This window comes from Morus notabilis, unplaced genomic scaffold (assembly GCF_000414095.1).
Source record: "Morus notabilis unplaced genomic scaffold, ASM41409v2 Scaffold2966, whole genome shotgun sequence".
Classification (NCBI taxonomy): Eukaryota; Viridiplantae; Streptophyta; class Magnoliopsida; order Rosales; family Moraceae; genus Morus; species Morus notabilis.
Window position 1 is genome coordinate 32,672 of NW_010365013.1, and position 20,740 is coordinate 53,411.

Sequence of the window (20,740 nt, forward strand, 5' to 3'; positions counted from 1 at the left end):
GCTGACTTTAACTTCTTCATTCAAAAGATTAATGAACTTTTTATGAAGGCGTTGAGCCCGTGATCTACGTATGGGAAGTTTCTGTTGTTTTCCATCAAGGTTTTGAACATCGCCAGAACTAGAAATTGTTGCAGCTAATTCAGAATCCTGAAATCCGTGCAAGCAATGCCAAATGTTACAGTCAATCAGTTGCTGAAATACTCAAAAAGCATGAAAAGAGTGTAAGAGGTAGGAAATTTACGTGTTTCTCAGCATCAATATTTAGATCAGACCACTCCTCATAGGTAGACCCTACTCTTTTTGATGCATCCAGTTTAGCCATCCATTTGCACCGGAGAACCTCATCAAGGGCGACTTTAATGCTATCATTATCAAAATCATCCCATGGCCCCTCCTCAGAACATGTCTCTCTAGTATGTTTGCCGCTATCATCAGAATTTGTATCAATACCTTCACCCGATTTGCAATCATCTTTTTCAAGCAGCTTGTTCTCCATCTTCTCGAGGAACTTTACATATCGTGCACTGAGAATGTTACAAAGCCTCATTAAAGCTTCTCTGAATCTTACATTCTTATTTAGTAATGCCATTCTTTTCTTGCAGGGACTTCGAGGTGCTGGAAGGTTGGGAATTGAAGCCCAATCGGTGCGGTGATATTTCGCCCCAAGTGCAGCACGATATCTAGAATATTGGATCACCATTTGCCTGGAAAATAAACATGCACGAAAGTAAAAGAAAACATGTAAACTTTCTAGAGAGAACCTTTTTTTCTCTCTTATTCATTAATAATCAAAAACATTACAGGTTAAATAGGCTAAAGATAGAATCTCAACCTTCCTAAAAAAATAGGAACTACCCTAAATAATGATAAGCTCAAATCCTAGAAGAACTTATCTCTAATGATAAACCCTTATCTTCTGTTTTATTCAAATTCAAATACAAAAAATCCTAACTACCAAATCCTTAATCGACATATTGAAAGAACAGAGCATCATTTGGTTTCTTCTCCATGGAGAAATTTGCTGCTCAAAATATAGGAAATATACTTCACCAGCTGCATCTAAGGTACATGGTAAAGGTACCAAAATAGGGGAAGGTATTTAAGGGGAAAAAAGGATTCTTACATCCCCTATAGTTTATCCTTTTCTAATCCCTTTCTAATACGTAAATAAAAGCAACCCGTCCGTTTTTGAGGATCTCCATCCTCTTTTCCTTGTATTGATTAAATTTTGCTATCAATAAAGGTTTTGTTCATTATAAAAATAAAAATAAAAATAAAAGGGTAAATAAAAGCAACCCAAAGATCTTTTAATGTAACCTTTTGCCAACATAATCTATATCATTAACACGTATTATTTTATGTTTCCAGAGAGGGGAAAGAAAATGGTAAAGTTCATGCATCAGTCCTAAGCCAAACACAGCAGTGAATTACAAGTATGCACCCATGTCAAAGGATCCCAGAATTACCCCGTGCCCTTTTTCTGCTATTCACTACACCGGTAATTTTGAAGATTTTTCCCATAATACAAAATATCATATAACATGCTTTACCTATCAGCTTCCTCTGTCCATGAAAACCTTCTTTGACGTGCTGGCTTCATCCTCGAAAAAGCAGAATAACAATCCTCATCATCTTCATTTGGTTCAGCATTCCCGCCATTTTCTAGATGATCATCCTCCTGAAACGCTTGCAAATCCATCTCATGCTTTTCTGGAGGGACTAAAAGTTCTCCTTCCATGAATGAGTCCTTGGTATCTGGTGATGTGCCACAACTCTGCTTGCCCAACTGTCCAGTTACCTCATCAACTTTTCTGAACTTCACTGACCTCATTTCAGGAGATCTTTCCCTTATCCGTAAAGATGAAATACGGTTACTCCTTAATGTTTGGAAGTCATCCCTTTCACTAGGAAATTTATTAAGACGTGATTGGCGCTTATCATAATAGACGCGAAGCACCTGAAAATTCAATTAAAGAGATAAGCATGTGCATCCAGAAAAGGTCAAATTGACTAAATGGAGTATGTATGGTTCGGCTTGATTTCCCTTCAAAATTCAAATTAACCAAATATCAGTTAATGTTTTTGGGTTGCATATTGGTCTTTCCTTTCAAACCGACCGTGAACGCCCCATATCAATCAAACAGTTACATGTTAACTTGGCATTAAAAACAGAAAAGACAAATTGATCTAAATAAATTAAACTGGAACTGACCTGTTCTAAAGACAAATTGAGATCCTTTGCGATCTTGCCGCAATCCTTAAATGAAAGTTTTCCACTTTGATCGTCCTTCATCACACGCTTCGAGAGCTCAGCCCGCTGATCAGCCGTCATAACTCGAACAGAAGCCCATGACCGGAAAAGAAATACCTGTTAAGGATGGGTAAAAATAATCTTAATGATACAGAATTCACAATTCTACCAAAATCCTGGCCAGTCCCTTTGATAGGTTCTTAAAGGGAAAAAAGAAATCTAAAAGCTATAATCCAGATGAAACAGAACACAATTTTAAAGCACCCAGTGGGTTGGAAGAGCATGAACAGAAGATCACAGGAATGCGTGTAAGCAGTTCCAGAAATGCGTATAAACAAAAAGAAAAATGTTGCTTTATTGCGTACTTCATGAACAGCAGATCCAGGGAACGCGTGTAAAGCTGCTCTTGGATCAGCAGCTGCATAACAATATTCTAAAGTTTGCCAATACTCATCAACAGCTTTTCTATTCGAGAGGACAAAATCATGTCTAATTCGTGGGCGGAGATCAAGAAGTCTAAAACTCAAAGAGATTGCAGCTTTCGAAATTGGTTCCTCAATATAAGGCTTTAGCTCCATTGCATGTGTAAAGGTTGCTTGCAAAAGTTGGGATCCATCTTTTGCACACTCACCACTTACCATCCGAAGCAACTGCATTAACAATTAGTTGTTAAGCATGACAGCATATAAAGAACATAAAAGCACACTAAACCCTTTCCTGGCTCCGGCTAAATTCACAGTTTAAAAAGTAATCAACATAAAAATATACGGACCTGCTCAAAGTTTGCAAATGTTACAAGATATGGATAAACAGATGAGACATTGCAAACATTGTGGATAATAGGATATACACACAGATACAAGACGAACCTATGTTACAACCAACGAATAACTATACCTTTAACCGTCGCAAAATGTCAACAAGCATTGAGAGCCTTCCAGTTGCATGAGCATCCATCAAAGACTTGTACTCTTGAACCGAAAGATCAGAGAGACACAATCCTCTCTTGCACTTCTCAATCATATCACTAAACTTTTGAGTAGATCCAACAACTTGTAAGAACAGCTCAATGGGAATGGCCTTAATTGCTGCCTCCAGAGAGAACAATTTGCTACTGCTGTGAGGATTGCTCAGCTCGAACACGACTTTTTTAGATGATGAAGCGCCATTAGAACCTTCAGAACCATAAAGGTTCTCCCACAAGAAACCATGTAGCAGCTTTGCACGAATCATTTTTGCCAAGATAAAACCGTTAGCACGCATGGCTTCTGATCTAATGGCTTGGACATCGGACTTGACATGAATCTTAGTTCTCTCAACACCTTTCAGTACAGGAACTGAGTCATTGTTCTTTGACCGAGACGAGCACTGCCCGCGACTTTGGATCTCAAAAGACCTAAGTCGGTCATAAATTTCAGAAACTAGTTCAGGAGATAAGCTTTCAGATGGGTGTAGAACCACATGAAACATTCGGCTACCACCATAATTTGTGACACCAGGAACATTGATTTGCATGCATTTGCAGAGCTGTTGCTGCTGAAGTTTGTTTAGAAGCCGAAAAATAGTTTTCCTGTCTGTAGTGGTGGATTTGTCTTTCTCAACACTCACTAGCCACTTATGTAGCTCTGGTATCAAGATGAACTTCTCATTCTAGATAAAGAGGAAAAAAAAAACACTGTTTTGCTTTTAAAATCATAGAATAGTAGATCAAGGGAAAAAAAATACTTATTTCAATCAAAAAGTCCCCAACATAGTGTTTCATGGAACAAACCTGCAACCGTTCAAGTAACTTTTTCTCCCTTCTCATACTGTCCACAGTCAAAGATGGATGCCTCCGATGTGATCCAGAACTAAAAGGCTTCAATGCAACTGGTGGTGTCTCCAATAGAACAATGTTCCTTCCCATTTCCGCACTCACTATGTCAAGTCCACCCTCATCTCTCGATTCAAGGAGCGTCACTTGTGAATTGTTACTTAAAAGGTTGGCCTCAGTATCCTTAGAGGATCCACTTGAAATCTCAGTATTAGTTTCGCTACTTTTCATCTTTTTGGGAGTATCAATACCACCAGTCAAATTTGAAGGATCAGACTCTGGATAGTTATTAGACGGCCTGTCAAGAGCATCTAGCTTATCAAAAATCCCGGTGGAAATTCTATCATCATTGGCTACGTTTGGTTTATTAGAAAATGCATTAGCTGATTCAGGATTGCGTCGCCCAGGCGTCCAAACTCGATATGCCACACATTTCTTGTGGTTTTCTGCCTGCAGATCCATTCCAAACCTGGAGAACATACTGACAAGCCGGTTATGGTTCTTCTTATTGTCAATCCCAAGTCTCTTGCAAATCTGATTATTAAAAAAAAAAGAAACAAGAAAAAAAGGATCAACAGTAGAAATGCATAGTTCATCTATATGCACGTTAAAAATTTGGAAGGGGGAAAAACCTAAAATTATCCAATACTGACAATTAAATCAAACACAAAGGAAAAAGGATAAGCTATCCTCTAAAACAGAAGAAAACAAGAGACTAAAGCAAAGGAGACATATAACACTTTAAACACCTAACACATCCTTCCAATTAAGAACTATCAAGGAAAAAGGCAACTCTTAAAAGCTTTATCCATCGATGCCAACTAAGAAGCTGAGATTTTGCCTTCTCAAGTAAATCTGTCACCTCCAACTCCTCATCTTCGAAAACCATCAAATCTATTCCATCCAAATCATCCAGAGCAATGAAATTACCATGCATCTCCAAAGAACTCTGGCCATTTTATTGGAACCAAAGCCAACCATATCCTCTGTTAAGATCCTGGTTCAGTCCCACATTGCTAAAGTATGGGCTTAGTATGTGGGTTTATAACCACTTGGGCACCCTCTCCCTACAAGCTAGCTTTTAGGGATGAGTTCTCCCCAAGGGTTATAACAATTGGTATCAGAGCATGGCCCACCTCAGATGACATATGCTCCTTATCACGTGATCTCCACCACTTGGAATTGGTCAAATGACATATGCTCCTTATCATGTGATCTCCACTGCTTCCTAGAATAGGTTTTCAAGGGTGGGACCGTATCAGAATTCAACTCCATCTTTATATCATTGAGATTTCTTCTAAAGCCAAGATTCCAATCGAGCAGATTATTATGAAAAAAATAATAGACGTCCATAATAGACACATAATGCTTGTTTGACCTAAAAAAGAGAGTGAAAGAAATCTCAACAGATTGGTCCCAACACCACACATCTTTCCAAAAGATAATTTTGTTTCCCATTCCCAAAACCCATTTAGTTTCTTTGAAGGAAAACATTTAACCCTTGAGAAATAAACTTCCACGGATTCCCAAAAGAATTTCTAATCACAAGATTTGAATCCGAACTATTCGGGTTGAAACCGTACTTATCTTGATAACCGTTGCCAACAAGGAATGTTGTTCTAACAGAAATCTCCAGAACCATTTGCCTAAAAGTGCTAAATTCTCAACTTTAAATTACCAACTCACAGACCTCCTTTATGTTTGCATTTAATTACTTTATCCCTGGTGACCAAACTCTGCAAGTTAATATTGTAGCACTAGCGAGTTAATATTTCCCATACTTAGATTACGGCATCCCAAAGGAAGCATATTCATTGGTTTCTCGTGGAGCAAACAACTAAGGTACAATGTCAAGAGATTAAGAAATCTTTAAACAAAATCAAGAAATGTCAAAAAGCTAGATCGGTATTAGGAAGGTCTCGTTAAGATATTTATTTCATATGTGATGATACATGGTAATACATACATTGAGATTTACATATGACAAAGTCAACTTTTACTGATGATAAGAACTATTACATCAGTGGAAAACCCTGAATATATGAGTTAGAACACAAATTTGGAAATCAAAAACCGACAGCAGCATCAATAGAGAGAAGAAATTAAACAAAAAAAAAGTACCAGGCGTTTGGAGTAGCACCTAATATATTAAAGCAAAGACAAGAAATTAGTGCACCTACCTCCATCACAGTCAAGCCCTCAGAACCAGCAACATCAATCATGTCATATATCTGATGCTCAATGGGGAGTTCCATAAGCTGATCACTGGAACGACATTTCCTTCCAAACTTTATCTGTTCGTCACCAATATCATCTACACATCCAAAAGCCTGGGGAGAAAAAGTCTTTAATAGACGCAGGCAATATTCAACCTGCCAAAAGTGCACAAGAAAAATCAAGTCACGACCTATGGACTAACATGATTAGACCTTGTTCTTGAACATAAAACCCATTATAACGAATACATAACCAAAAGCACCAAAATAAATTACTAGTTATCATATCAATATCCAATGTAACAGTAGCAATAGTTAACACTTTAATCGTGAACTTGTTACATCTTAAATAGTAACTCTGCAGCTTGTAAGCTTTACTGAAAGGGAAACAGAGATAACAAACTAGTATTCAGCTAGTATTCTAAAACTATCCCGTGTATTTTTCCTTATTCGACATTTTCCATCATGTTTCGAGAAATTCTAAACTTATATCTTTTTTTTTCTTTTTCTTACAAACTTCACACTTTATCCCTCTATTTAACCCAAGAAATTTGATCCAGGTTTTTTTTTTTTTTTCTTTGACATCTTGAAAATATCAGCTATAAGTTTTGAATAAAGCACAATGGTAAATGTTCAACTAAGGCAAAACCCAGGAAATGTTTTTAAATTCTCCCAAGAAAAAGGCACTATTAAGGGAGGAAAGATGTGGAAAGCCATGGTTTTAGCCACGCTATGGGTGGTTTGGCTTGAGAGAAATCAGAGGATCTTTGAAGAGAAGGAGATGCTTTTAGAGTATTTATTCGAGAAGGCAAAACTTCTGGCTTCTCTCTGGGCTTCTACAGATAAATCTTTTAAGGATTTTCCATTATCTTTGATATTGCTTAGTTGGGAAGATTTTCTGGTTTAGTCTATTCTGGTGTTTTCTGGTTTTGCTTGATTTTTATGAGTGAAGGCTGTTGTTAGTTTTTGGTATTATAATCTTTCTGTTTTGGTTTTGTTTATGGTAATCTTAGGGTGGATCTCTCATTCATCCAGATCTTTTGTACAGCTTTCTTTTATTAATGAAATTTTCATTTCCTATCAAATATGTATAAAAAAAAAAAAAAAGGAGAAAAGAGAAGCATAAATTGACAGTGATATTTCTTTTACCGGAAAAAAAAATTGTTCTAATTAATTTTGAGTAAAGAAATTAGTGAAAACTGTGGCCAATACAACAATAAAATCAAAAACATTTTCAGATAACCTTCTCATTCACTTTTTTTTTCTTTAGGGAAACCTTCTCATTCACTTCAGCGACAAACTCCTCCACAATATGGGCATCTTTCAATCTGGACAAAACCTAGCAGCATAAATTCCAATTAGAAAAATCAGTAATAACCAACTTAGAGAATAGGTCAATCCAGGTTCAAGACTTTAAAATGTAATAGCAAAATCATTTACCTGTCTCCATTCTCTATGTCCAGAAGAAGATCCAATATAACCCAAATCTTTTTTAATATCCGAAATGACTAGAACCTTCAATAGAAATATCATGAAAACAATCAGCCTCATAATCAGGGAGGAAAACCAGCACACTAAACTTCAAAATACTAACAACAATATTGACCTTGCCCTTTGCATTTTCAAGTTTATTACAGACTGCCTTCATGGCTGGAAGATAATCCTTCACCAGCACATCCTCTTTTATTTTTTTGCCTCCCAAACAATCTCCACTTACAGCACGTCCCTTTACATTACCGAGACTCTCAGTAGATTGTTCTTCCTTGGTGATCTCAAATTTTTGTTGAGAGCCCAAATGCTTTGCATAGCGAGATAAGTACACTAAATTGGTTGTCACACTCGCACTATTTCTTGATTCCCCTTCTTCACAGGCATCTTTCGTCTTCACAACCGCAGATTGCCTCACAATTAACCCCTGACATTCAAGGTTCCTCAATATATAGAACAAGTTTTTTCCTTCAATACCAAACTCTTTGGCTAGATGGTTTTGTGTAATTCCATATTTTCTGCAAGAAAAACAATTCTCAAAGCTTGTTTCCCATAATAACAAAATAAAATAATATAATATCAAATCTTGTTTCATATAACACTTACAGTTCAATTAACAAGAATTTTACACCAAAGGAAAAATACCATTAAAATTCCCTAATTCATGCAAATTCCTGTCTATGGCTTCATCATCAACAACTTATTAAACACCTGTTAACTTCACAATCATAATTAATTATCCAAACTTCCAAAAGGCTAGCTTCTCAAATTATACTGACGGCTTTTTATAATCCGAAATTCGGAATCTCGACTACGAGCACAACAAATCAAATTGCAGCAAAACAGAATCGTACCGAGCAACAGCGAGGCGCTGGAGAGCGCGCCGCTGGGGCAAAGGAATGGCGGCATTGGCGGGGGGGGCGTTGTAGAGGCCAAGAAAGTTGTCCCTGAGACGCTCTTCGGCGACGAGCTTGACGTTCAGATTCTCGGCGGCTTCGAAGGACTGCACGGAATTATCGGAGGCGACGAAAGTGGCGCTTTGACCATGGAACCGGAGCGCGGGAACGCCAAGTAGGCCAGTCCACAGGGCTTGCTTCACGCCCGGGGAGAGGTCGAGGCTGGAGGCGGCGAGTGAGGGCTTGATAGTGGACCAGAGAGCGCGAAGAGAGACGCCGGCGTCGCCATGGGAGCAGATTTCTTCGAGCGCCGAGGAGATTATGGAGTCCATGCGTTAGGGAATACGGGCATGTCCTTCGGTGAAGAGGAGACGGACTGTAATTTACCGCTTTTTTTTTTTTCCGCGGAAGAGTTTGGTAGGGAAGGAAACGGAGAGTCTGGGGGTGTTTGGGAACGGGAGCGAAGTTTTCCTTGGGTAGTTTGGAGTCGTTTTGGGAAAAACGACATGTTCATGTCGTTTATGTGGCAAATGATGTCGTTTCTTTTTGCTAGAGATACGATGTGGGTCGGTTGGGTCTGGGACACGATACGTAAATGTGTTTTTATCGTTTAGGACGAGGATGAATATGAAATGTAATTTATCATCTCCCGTTCACGTCATTTTATGAAAAGTTTATGTCGTCTTCCAATTTAGAATTAATTTTTATTTTTATTGTTTTAAAGAGCAAACTACATGTCGTTTTCATCTTTAAGTTTTGTCGTCGTTTATCCAAAATGACATGCCGTTATTCGTCCAACTTTTGCTGTTGTGTGATGATAAAAACGACGTGTCGCTCCAATTTCATAATCTAATTAAAATCACGACATTTCGCTTTTGAATCATTGTTGTCGTCCAAGTTAAGTTTGCTGTCGTTTGTTCAAAAACTACATCTAAATTTTGCCGTACATTTTTACCGCGATATAGGTGCGATTATAATTTTTTTTATAATGATTTTATTTTCAACAAAAACTAAAAATGAGATTGTTTTGAAAATCATTCTAGGATTGATTCTGAAATTACGTTTAGTTAGTTTTTTAACAAATTGTTTTGATTATAATAAAAAAGTGAAATTGTGTTTATTTATTAATATATTATAATATTATTGATAAGTACTAAAAAATAAAAATAAAAAAGTGAAAATAACTTTCAACTGTTTTTGGTGCGTTTAGAATTAGTTTCAAAATGATTTTATTTTCAATAAAAAATAAAAATGAGATTGTTTGGAGAATAATTTTAAAAATGATTTTAAAATTATGTTTGGTTGGTTTTTTAAAAGATTGTTTTGAGTATAATAAAAGAATGAAATCGTGTTTAATTATAATTATTAATTAATATATTATAATATTGTTGATAAGTATTAAAAAATGAAAACATAAGAGTGAAAATAATTTTCAACTATTTTTTAAATTCCTTCACAAAAATTATTTTCACTATTTTCGTTTTCGTTTTCAAAACATTTCTTAAACAAAACGCCGTTGTGTTTTCAATTTCATTTTTTCCTCCTTGAAAAACGTTTTAGAAACGAAACTAAATGCACCCTTTCTAATTTATTCACAAAAACCATTGTCACTGCTTTCGGTTTCATTTTTGTTTTCAAAATATTTACTAAACACACGTTGTTTTATTTTTATTTTTATTTTTTACTTATCGAAATACGTGAAAATTATTTTTAAAAACCGTTCTAAATACGTACGATATGTCTTTTTATATTTCTTTTTAGCAAGTCCCCTTTTAGTTTTAATCAACATTTTAAGCCGTTGTCTCTTATTTGTATTTTAAGAAATAGATGCCAATTTATAAAAGGACAACTGACAAGTGAGATTTTTTTTTTCAAATAGACAGTTGAGATTATTATAAATAAAATGACAGTTCCTATCGGTATTGTAATTTTTTTTCAATAGGTATTGTAAGTTTTTAACCTCTGAATCAAGTGAAAACTACATTAAAATAAAAATAATTATGTTAAAAACACTAATTTTAATCTCAATATTTTTATATCAACTTACATGACATGTGATTGTTATTCTTTTATTGATAGTTGTTTAAAAGATTATCATGTTAATTAATAATAACAACATTTATATGCCCCAAAATTGGTACATAATAGTTGGGATTAGAGTTTGTGACTCTAACACTATTGAAATAAAAAAGTATATAAAATTTTTTATATTGATATGATTATTTAAAACAAAAATGTATCGATAGTTTCTTTTTTTAAGCCTTATTATGATAATCTCCTTACACAGAAGAAACAAAGGAAAACAAAAACAAAAAAACAAAAACAAAAAAAGAAGAAGGACCAAAAAACAATCTATAAAAAGATAAGCGAGATTTTTTATTATTACTTGAGAATATTTATGGTGAAAAGGCTATTGTGCTATATCAATAAGAATTATTGTTTTTAATCGTTAAATTAATTTTTTAAAGGTTGTAAATTTTCAAACTTATGACACATAATTACTCTACTTCGAACGGTCAATAGGCTGTAAAAAAATTAATCTAACAGATCAAATATAATTCACATAGATAAAACTAAATAGTATTCTCTATCATAAATATTGTTGGAGAAATTTGAGAGTAGATGATGAAAAGAATGCAAAAATAAGACAGAGTTTGAGGCGTATAGAAATACTTTTTTTTCCGGCGGGTGAAATTGGTATCGTCAAATATATTAAGTTAGACATTCAGACTGAGGAAAGACGTCATGTTCTTTTCAACCTCTATTCGAGCAAGTTAAAATCTTAAAGATTGTTGGAGAAATTTGAGAGTAGATGATGAAAAGAATACAGAAACAAGATAGGGTTTGATGTGTATATGAATACTTTCCTTTAAAGTTTTATTTGCCCTCACTTCTCAGAGTTTGCTAATGAGTTTTAATGGTAAATTACCCCCAAGATACAAGAAATCCTTGAACATAATATCTAGCATTAATATTGAGTTTCAGAACATGAATTAAGTCTGTAAATTTTCTGAAGAATTAATAAAGACACATGTGTCATTTCATGAATGAATGCATTCTCCTTAAACATTACAACCATTCACATAAAGGTACATTTTCAATGTAAAAGTATCTTTTCATGGATTAATACACCTATTACAATAGTTATATCTATTGCTAATTGGCGTTCAGATATGTATGAAAACATATCACCAGTGGATGTAATGGTTTGAAACGTTTTAGATCACATAAACTCATGAAAACATTATTTTCTGCATAATTTTCGCTGCAGCGGATGTTTTCCCTTTGCAGCCACAAACAAACCCGAGACATGCAAATATTTCGGCTGCAGCCGGTTTAGCCGAATCAAAGCAATTTTTCTGCTACAACTTTTGAAGTCCCTTTAACACGAATTTTTATATTTTAATATTCAAATAATTTATGATCTTAATTAAGACATATTACAATCTCTCTCATAATAAATACATCCTATTTATTTATTTATTTTTGGAGTAGAATGCACCCTATTTATTCGAAATTTAAAAAGAGAAGGAAAAAAACAAAATAGATGAATGAGATATCCGTTGCATCCACACGCGACCATATCTCGTGGTACAGAGTATAATGTATTTCCTCTCTCATAAAGACAATGAAATGAATGAAAGCAAAAGTACTGCAGGCGAAGTAAACGAGGACAACTAGGTAAGAGAGAGAGAGAGAGAAAAGGAGTAGAGAGAGAGAGAGAGAGAGAGAGAGAGTCCGCTATCAATCAAATCTCATACAAACTCCCATCTCCTCTGGTCCATGTGTCCTTCATGATTTCTGGGCCTCCCAGTCCCAGCCAGCAGCGTATATGTAGATTTTAATTTTTTTCTCTCCCCCCTAAAGCTTTCTCGAGAAAATTCATGTTCTTTTTTCTCCTGAGAAAATTCTCCTCCTTTTCCCCTCCTTGTAAAAGATTTCTTTCAAAGTCGTCCACCATGTTCTTCCGTATCTTCAAGGTGAGACAAACAAAACCAAATGCGTGATAAATTCAAAATTTTTCTTTTCTTTTCCCCTAAATTCGATTGTATTTTCAATTGATAACTTGTATGTTTCAATTCTCCTTTGTAATGATTATCCATTAGTTTCTTTGTTTCGTAATTGACACTGTATCTATTTTAATTTATGGAAAATCTGTTATTTTCATGTTAATTATAAAATTATTACTCTCTTTTTTTTTTTAAATTTCTTCAATATTTTTATCAAGGCGGAATCAAAACAGAGTCTTCTGCCACCAAAGAGGGGTTTTTTGGGGGGCTTTTTTTTTTTTTTTGACTTGGTCTGATCGAATTTTTATCGTCTGAGAAATGACTCTTGTCGGTCCTTTATTTTTTGGCTAGCATTGACTGGTTCTAAGGGTAAACTCTTGTTGAGATTCCTTTTGTGCTCTCAGAAATTAAAAATCAAGACTTGGCACTTGCCAATTTGGAGAACACACAGAATGTTAAAAAAAAAAAAAAAAAGTCCTCTTTTCAAGTTAAAAGGGGTCTTCTTTCACGTCAGAACAATTCCCATGTCTGATTTTTTCTCTCCTTGTACATTGTCTCTGATGTACACGTTTCCTAGCGTCTTGTTTGGTTGCTAAGAATACGGAAGGAAAGGAGATAGAAAAAAAAAATAAATAAATAAAAGAGCAATCCTAATTGAAATGCAATACGACTTAGGCATAAAGGAATATTGCCTTGTGCAAATCTTGTCCCAGGTAACCAAAAAACAAAAAAAAAAATACTTATTATAATTTGAAACTTTATTTTCTCTCCTACATGTTTGTTGCTGCTTGAGTCATGATTTTCTTTGTTAAAGTAGTGATAGATCAACATGTGGGTAGTGATTAGATTCCAGTTTTAGTAAAGCTCTTTCCTCTTTTTTTTTTTTCCCTTCTTTTTTCCTTTTCGCTTTCATGATTTGTAGTGTTTCTCTTGCAGGATAAAGAGGGGTTTTGATTGAAGGTAGAATTGAGAAATGGAAGGTAGTATCTTTACAGGCATAGGAAATGGAACCCAAGTAGATGGTAAAGTTGTGCAGACATTTCAGAAGAGCTTTGTTCAAGTCCAGGACATTTTGGACCAGAACAGGTTGCTAATTAACGAGATTAACCAGAACCATGAGTCTAAGATCCCAGACAACTTAAGCCGGAACGTGGGATTAATCAGAGAGCTTAACAACAATATCAGAAGGGTGGTGGATCTCTATGCTGATCTTTCAACATCCTTCACCAAGTCGATGGAAGTTTCGTCGGAAGGTGAATCGGCGGGGACTTTAAGATCCGATGGAAAAACTAGTCAGAAGAGAATTAGATCCGGGTAGTTGTTGTTGTTGTTGTTGATGTTTTCTAATTGAGTCTCTCTTATTGATTCTGCATAGGCTTCCATTGTTGAATAAGAAGAATATTCTGACACCCAAGGGAAAGAACCTGATGAGAATGTATAACTGTTAACTCTTATCTATCAGTTTCAGATATGTTTAATACTTTGACGGTCACTTGAATTTTCACAGGCATGAATTAAACATCATTTGTGGATTTACAACTGTAGTTATAAAAAAAAACTTTACGGATCTTTCAGTGTCCTTGTAACTGTGTTTAAATTAAACCATTGTGGGACTTAATATTTATTTATACACAGTAAGAGCTCAATTTTTGTGTCCTTTGAAGAAGTACTCATCAATATCCATCTCCCATGATTACCACCATCAGAAAGGAAAGTTGTATTTTTGGTAAATGATTCATAAACTATTTTGCTCAGTACTTTGTGTGGTGATCAATTATTGCTTAATTTTTCCAATCAATCTGGCTTGAAAGACGATCAATCTAGAATTTTACATATAGCTAAACCACCCTCATTTTTTAGACTGTCATATAAAGGGCTGATGATATCTGTTTTTGGGTGTTGGACATTTTTATTCTTGGTTTGATAATCATTTTTTTCTGGATACTATCTGCTTTTAATATGAGCTTTCAACAGCCCCACTTTATTCTTTTCTCATGTTTGTCAAAAGAGAATACTCATATTGTTTGCAATTTATAGATGAGTACCGTAAAGGGATTGGTATATACTATGGAAGATATTTAGGACACTATCAGTATTAAACATCGCTATTAATAATAATAATAGGAATTGAGGACCCATTTTCTATCACCGCGAGTGTCGAATAGCATTGTTCATATACTATTGTTGTAACCCTGGCAAGTTCTCAGTGAGCTGAGCTGATCACCTCTGAATGTGATTCTTTCACAGCTTTGGTTACTGTCTGGGCAAGTAGAACGTGCAATTCTTTTATCACCTTGAGCATTATTTGGCCTTTCTGGGACGAAAAATGCTTTGGTACGATAAAGAAAAGCTGCTTACTGAATTATTGTACACTTGATTTTGAACAAAAAAACACCCACTCGTTTAGAATATCATGCAAGTTAATCATTGTCCTTTTTGACCATTGTTTTTGCGTTTGGTGGCCGTAAAAGAAAGCACTATTGCTTCAAGAGACAGAAAGATAATATAATCTAACAATAGGACAAGATTCCAACGATTGATATTATTTTTGGGATGGAACTAGTTTAACTTTACTCATCTTTTGATTGATTTTATCTACTTTGTGATTGATTCTCTGGTGTTAATATTGAATTTTCCCTTTTAGCATATATGGGCTTGTTCTCTCTCTCTCTCTCTCTTTTTTCTCACACACATACACAAGGACAAATAAACCAACTGACGTTTTGATTGGACGATTGCTCTTTTATTTGTGGACCCATTAGCTTTTATTTCGTTTATTCTTTACGCATTTCCTGATAACCACGTATTTATTTTTTTCCCTTCTAGTTTGTGCCAGAAGTTTCATGATTTATGTGGAGATATTTTTTTTTTGGACATGTAATATTTTTAAAGAATTTTTAATTTTAATATAAAAAGTTAGATATGACATTTTTTTAGAGTTTTTAACTGTAAAAATTTAAAACTGAAAATTTAAATCGATAAAATGAACGACGTCTCAATTTATAATTTTTAGTTGTTGGTGAGTGTTGATGAAGATTAGAAGGAAGTCAGGTCAATGAAATGAACTGCTGTCATATTATGGACCTAGATTGAGTTTCATCGATTTCTCCATTGTTTGAATGTTACATTCCGTGATGACTTTGCCAAAAATTTCTAACCACACTTGTTGATTTGTAGTTTTCATGTCATTTTCCCTGGGGCTACTTACCTTTTTAGTAATTGTGTTGCAACACTGATAATATCTCCTTCCATCTTCAAACTTCTCTTGCTTACGCTTACTCATCAAAGTATATTTGAGATTTCTGTAAAAAATTATTAGTAAGTCTCTGTTTTTCAACAGTTAATTTTATATAAAAAATTGTCTATTATACATATAAATATATATTTCACTTTAATATACCTTAAAAGAAAGGACCTTAAAAGATAGTACCTTAAAAGAAAGGAAAAGTAAAGCCTAAATTCAAGTTAAAGCCTTAACTCAAAATTTCAACATTTGAACGAATTCTAAGGCGATTGATTAGTGTGAGGCAAGCACGGTATTATGAAAACCATAACAGATTAGAAAAAGTTGTACTTTTCCCGATCTCACTTGTATAATTGGACTTTTTGTCCAATAGATGATGATGATGATGACGAGAAGCGAAACTTTTTTTATTTAACACGCATTGTTATGGGGATTAGATGTATTGAGGAGACAATGGCCTTAGTTGTGGAATCTCACGGGCTTTTGAAAAAAAGGATGGAAGATAAGATTTGGTCTGAATAAAGAATTCTCTCCCCATTTGGTGGTGAAATCAAATCGAACAATAATTGTAAAAAAAATAAAAATAAAAATGCCGTTCGTACCATGAGAGGTGGTCTATTTTTTTATTTATTTTCATTTTTTTTGTCCGTTCTTTTTTTTTTTTTTTTTTTTTTTATTTTTTTTGTCCGTTTTTTTTTTTTTTTTTTTGTTATAATTTGTCTTTTCCATTTGATTTGTTTAATGAATTAGATCCGGTGGTAGTGTGGTTGCTTGTAGACGAGGCCCCTCATAATCATTCTCTGTTTGACCCCTTTGATCTTCAAGTTATAAATCGGTAGACGTTTAATTCATAAATTTAAAATCATAATTATAAATTATTTTTTATTTACGTGTATTTTTTATAAGAGAAAATATTATAACGAATCATGAAAAATAATTCAAATCATGACATGAATACACTAACTAAACGCAAAGAATGTACATGAAAAAGCATGCATATGAACTTATGAAGCATATACACGCTAAATATACAAAAATAAGAGGAGAAAATTCTATGATTTTTTTTAGGGATCTTCTCCGGCACGTCAATAGTAGGTCAGGTTTTTTATCCGTCAGATTTGTATAAAATCACGTAAAAATTAAAAAATACGCAGATTTAACAGTTAAAAATACATAATTTACCGGTACGCTATGTGTACCAAAAAATCTATCTTTTTTTAATGATTTAAAAGCAACATGTTTCAACTTAAATATCACTAAATAAATTGAGAAAAGGGCAAAAATGAACCAAATTGGTCAAATTGTCACTGAGGTTTCTGTCCTGTTTTTTCCATCAACCTGGCCAAACATTCTTTCCAATCTGAAACCTTCTCTTCTCCATTAACCACCTATTTCATACAGAACCGTTAATATCTTTAACAATTTTATGAAGAAAATAAAATTATAGCATGGATACTAAACTAATAGCTACTTGTTTCATGTCTGTCGTAATAAATAAGCTATCAAGCATGTTCATTTTGTAATATGATTTATCCATCAATTTATTGATGTAATTTTTTGTTGCATACTCAAGAATCATCATAAAATGTCTTTAATAGAGACCATAACTAGTTGAAACTTTTCTATTGAAGTGATAAAAATCTGTATACCTCAAATGAGAATCCAGTTTGAGGGACTGCATCAACTGCTTCCACACAAATAAGGGCAGCATCCTCCTTGCTAAGACTTCCTTTTGCTGCACTGCCCTGATATGAACATGAAAATGCAGTATAATAAGCGCTCAATCATAAAGCTCTTGATATTTTTTTGGTTTTTGTGTTTTTTTTAGAGTTTCTCCCGTGAGACCAGAAAAATAAAACTACCGGTAATTTTATTTGTTTCAGCCGTTTTCAACCGTCAAATCGCATCAGAAATTGTATGTTCTGCATACTTGTTCAATCCCATTTAATTTTTACCAGATTCAACGGTTAGAAAACTGGTCCTACCGGTAGAACGTTCTACTGAAAACAATTTCTTCTTTTGTTTTCTTTAAATTTTAGGGAGTTTTTGTGGTAGGATTAGAAAAAATGAACTATCATTAGTTTCTTACTTTCAGTCGTCGGATCTGTATTAAAAATTATTTATTTTACATATTTTTTTAATTTAAAGTGATTTTGACTAGTAGAGAGATCCGACCAATAGAGAGGTCCAACCGGAAAAACTCCCTAATTTTTATTTTAAAAGCACTTTTAAACAGGTTACTAATATTTATTTTTTCCTTTATTATTAAAAGACTAGAAGTTAAAACATTGAACCAACGTACCTCTGCAAAGCTAAAGCCTCGATTTCCACCTGGAGTGTTTCGTAACAAGCCAGCCCTGATGATGGTGTAAGGTATTCCAGATGCCACCAGTGTTGACTCCTCTTTCTCAGCCCTTTTTACTGCATTGCCTTTCATGAGAGCTTGAATGCCACCGGCTGCTTTAAAAACAGACAACTGCGACCTAATTAAACCACAATAGCATACATTTTCCTTCTGAACTCATAAAGTCTCTCTGTTAAGCATTGAACACTCCAATACTTCATTAACGAGAGCGATAATTCAATTTCATCTGACACGTGTTTTACATTACGGTGAAGAAGAAGGTTTCGAGAGAATCACACACCTCACTTCTCTTCTATGGTTCAGTTCGTTGATTCGAATTTTCAATTTAAATTGAGATGTAATTTTATATGAAAGATTTTTACTATATCAGAAAAAGTTAGATGTGAATTTTTGTGAGAGGTTTTAACTGTAATAAAATTAAAATTAAAAACTCAATTCGATGAAACGAACGAAGTTTAATTTCTCAAAACCGAAACTCTCTCTAATACATGAGTTGTCTATTCGATCCGTGCGCTAACTCTGTGTTATAGTGATAATTAAGCTCCCTCGGCACACCCAACACTCTCTCCCCTCCATATGACAACCATAAAATCAGACACAAAGATAGATGGGCAGGTAGAGATGTAGAGTGGTACCTGCGATAAGAGAATTACATGTTGTATCCCTTTCAAGCTTCCAGCATTAGATAAAAAGCCTTCCTGAAAATAACCAATGGAGCCACTCATCCCTTTTTGAGTTTCAAAGAAGGTGACATTTTAGGTGCGTTTAGAATTAATTTTAAAATGATTTTATTTTTAATAAAAGGTAAAAATGAGATTGTTTTAAGAATTATTTTGCGACCAATTCTGAAATTACGTTTGATTGATTTTTTAAAAAATTATTTTGAGTATAATAAAAAAGTAAAATCGTGTTTATTAATTAAGATATTATAATATTGTTGATAAGTATTAAAAAATAAAAACAGAATAGTAAAAATAACTTTTAATTGTTTTATAATTTATTCACAAAAATCATTATCACTATTTTCATTTTCAAAACATTTGTTACACAAACATCGTTTCATTTTTATTTTCATTTTTTACTTCTCAAAATACGTGAAAACCGTTTCTAAAAACGGTTCCAAACACACACTTTAATCTTGTTTTTTTTTTTTTTGAGTCACACACACTTACATTTGGGCAGATTATGGTCCGAACTCCTCTTAAAGCTCTTTTTAAAAATGGTCTATCCGTTGTATCTCCTGCCAATGACTTCAAACATAACACCAAAACCGTGAAAAAAAAAATTTATCCAAAAAGACTTCTGTTAAAGGAATATAAAATGAATAAGAAACGTGTGTAATATCACTCACATCCACATATGTTCCAAAGGCTTCAAGTGCAGCCCGTTTATCCTTGACCAAGGCTTTAATTTTGGATCTTTTGACAATCAACGACAATATAACCATCTACACAAACTAAATATCACAAGCCTAAGCATTTACCCTCTATAACCCAATCTTGATCAATATTAAATAGTCCAAAAGGAAAAAAAAAAAAAAAATCACAAACACACACCTGAACAATGTCGCTATCTCCGTCAGTTACCAAAACTGCATCCCTGATTTCATCTTCATATGCATTGTCAAAAATGACTTCAAAAATCACTAAAAGACACACAAAAACAATAATTAAGATTAACAAATCAAAAATTGCTATGTCAGATTTACCGGAATCTTCGTCTTCGTCCTCAACAGTGGGCCCGTCTTTAGGAAGGAGATCGGGTGCCCCATACCATCTCCTCAACTTGGGACCCCCTGGAAACATAAAGAAACATTAGGATCATATATATATATAAATACCGATAAATTATAATATATGCAACTTGTAAAAAGCTTCAAAAGCCAGGAAAATCGTTTCGATACAATATAAAGAGATGAAAGTGGAGAGAATATAGTCTATACCTTCGATGTAATCAAGAATTTGGTCCGTGAAGCTGATTTTCTTCTTTGCCGAGCAACGAAAGAGAAGACGCTTTTTAATGGTGAAGATGGCGGGAGAGTTGGAGTAGAGTGGCCGGGAATATGAGGTGTGATCAGGAAAGGTGAGAAGAGAGGGAGGTGGAGAGAGTGTTGAAGGAAGAAAAACCGCCATGGACATTGGACCGCATGCTCGGTTTCCCTCGTCCAACCGTTATTTCAGTTTGGTTCCCACCATAGAGGATAAGATAAAATTTGGTGCATTTGCTTCAATTTTAAAAATTAATTATTACAATAATGTCCTACTCCTTTATTTTAAATGAAATAATTAATGTTGAATAACGCTAAGATATCAACTCAAATCTCAATTTTTATACATAATACGTGAGTTGTTATTTTTATATTTATGAATATTTAAAATATAGTCACGTTAATTAATAATAAAAGATTACATTTATTAATAAAAAAGATAACAACTCACATGGAGTACACAAAAATTG

At 34.1% G+C, this 20,740-nt stretch overlaps 3 protein-coding genes across 3 annotated transcripts in view; 1 reads left to right on the top strand and 2 right to left on the bottom strand.

Annotated features, from left to right (window-relative positions):
- Window positions 1-9,071, bottom strand: part of LOC21386178 — a 15,070-nt gene extending 5,999 nt beyond the window's left edge. The window contains exons 1-12 of the mRNA XM_024171627.1: window positions 8,623-9,071; window positions 7,887-8,286; window positions 7,721-7,795; window positions 7,524-7,619; window positions 6,245-6,436; window positions 4,023-4,598; window positions 3,149-3,901; window positions 2,617-2,901; window positions 2,213-2,368; window positions 1,551-1,957; window positions 242-704; window positions 5-147 (exon numbers count right to left, since the gene is read on the bottom strand). Of these exons, the coding sequence (XP_024027395.1) occupies window positions 5-147; window positions 242-704; window positions 1,551-1,957; window positions 2,213-2,368; window positions 2,617-2,901; window positions 3,149-3,901; window positions 4,023-4,598; window positions 6,245-6,436; window positions 7,524-7,619; window positions 7,721-7,795; window positions 7,887-8,286; window positions 8,623-8,996 (3,920 nt within the window). The 5' untranslated portion in view covers window positions 8,997-9,071. The remainder of the gene's footprint in view (window positions 1-4; window positions 148-241; window positions 705-1,550; window positions 1,958-2,212; window positions 2,369-2,616; window positions 2,902-3,148; window positions 3,902-4,022; window positions 4,599-6,244; window positions 6,437-7,523; window positions 7,620-7,720; window positions 7,796-7,886; window positions 8,287-8,622) is intronic.
- Window positions 9,072-12,312: 3,241 nt separating this feature from the next.
- Window positions 12,313-14,209, top strand: LOC21386179 (protein ELF4-LIKE 4). The gene is made up of 2 exons (XM_010107207.2): window positions 12,313-12,644; window positions 13,611-14,209. Exon 2 carries the CDS (start codon window positions 13,648-13,650, stop codon window positions 13,990-13,992), a length of 345 nt encoding a protein of 114 aa, XP_010105509.1. The 5' UTR covers window positions 12,313-12,644; window positions 13,611-13,647; the 3' UTR covers window positions 13,993-14,209.
- A 3,013-nt stretch (window positions 14,210-17,222) lies between these two features.
- Window positions 17,223-20,461, bottom strand: LOC21386180. Its single transcript, XM_024171629.1, has 9 exons — window positions 20,226-20,461; window positions 19,992-20,078; window positions 19,840-19,892; window positions 19,635-19,730; window positions 19,456-19,533; window positions 18,919-18,981; window positions 18,221-18,394; window positions 17,568-17,663; window positions 17,223-17,306 (listed from the first exon to the last, which is right to left on the bottom strand). Exons 1-9 carry the CDS (start codon window positions 20,419-20,421, stop codon window positions 17,223-17,225), a joined length of 927 nt encoding a protein of 308 aa, XP_024027397.1. The 5' UTR covers window positions 20,422-20,461.
- Window positions 20,462-20,740: the final 279 nt, after the last annotated feature.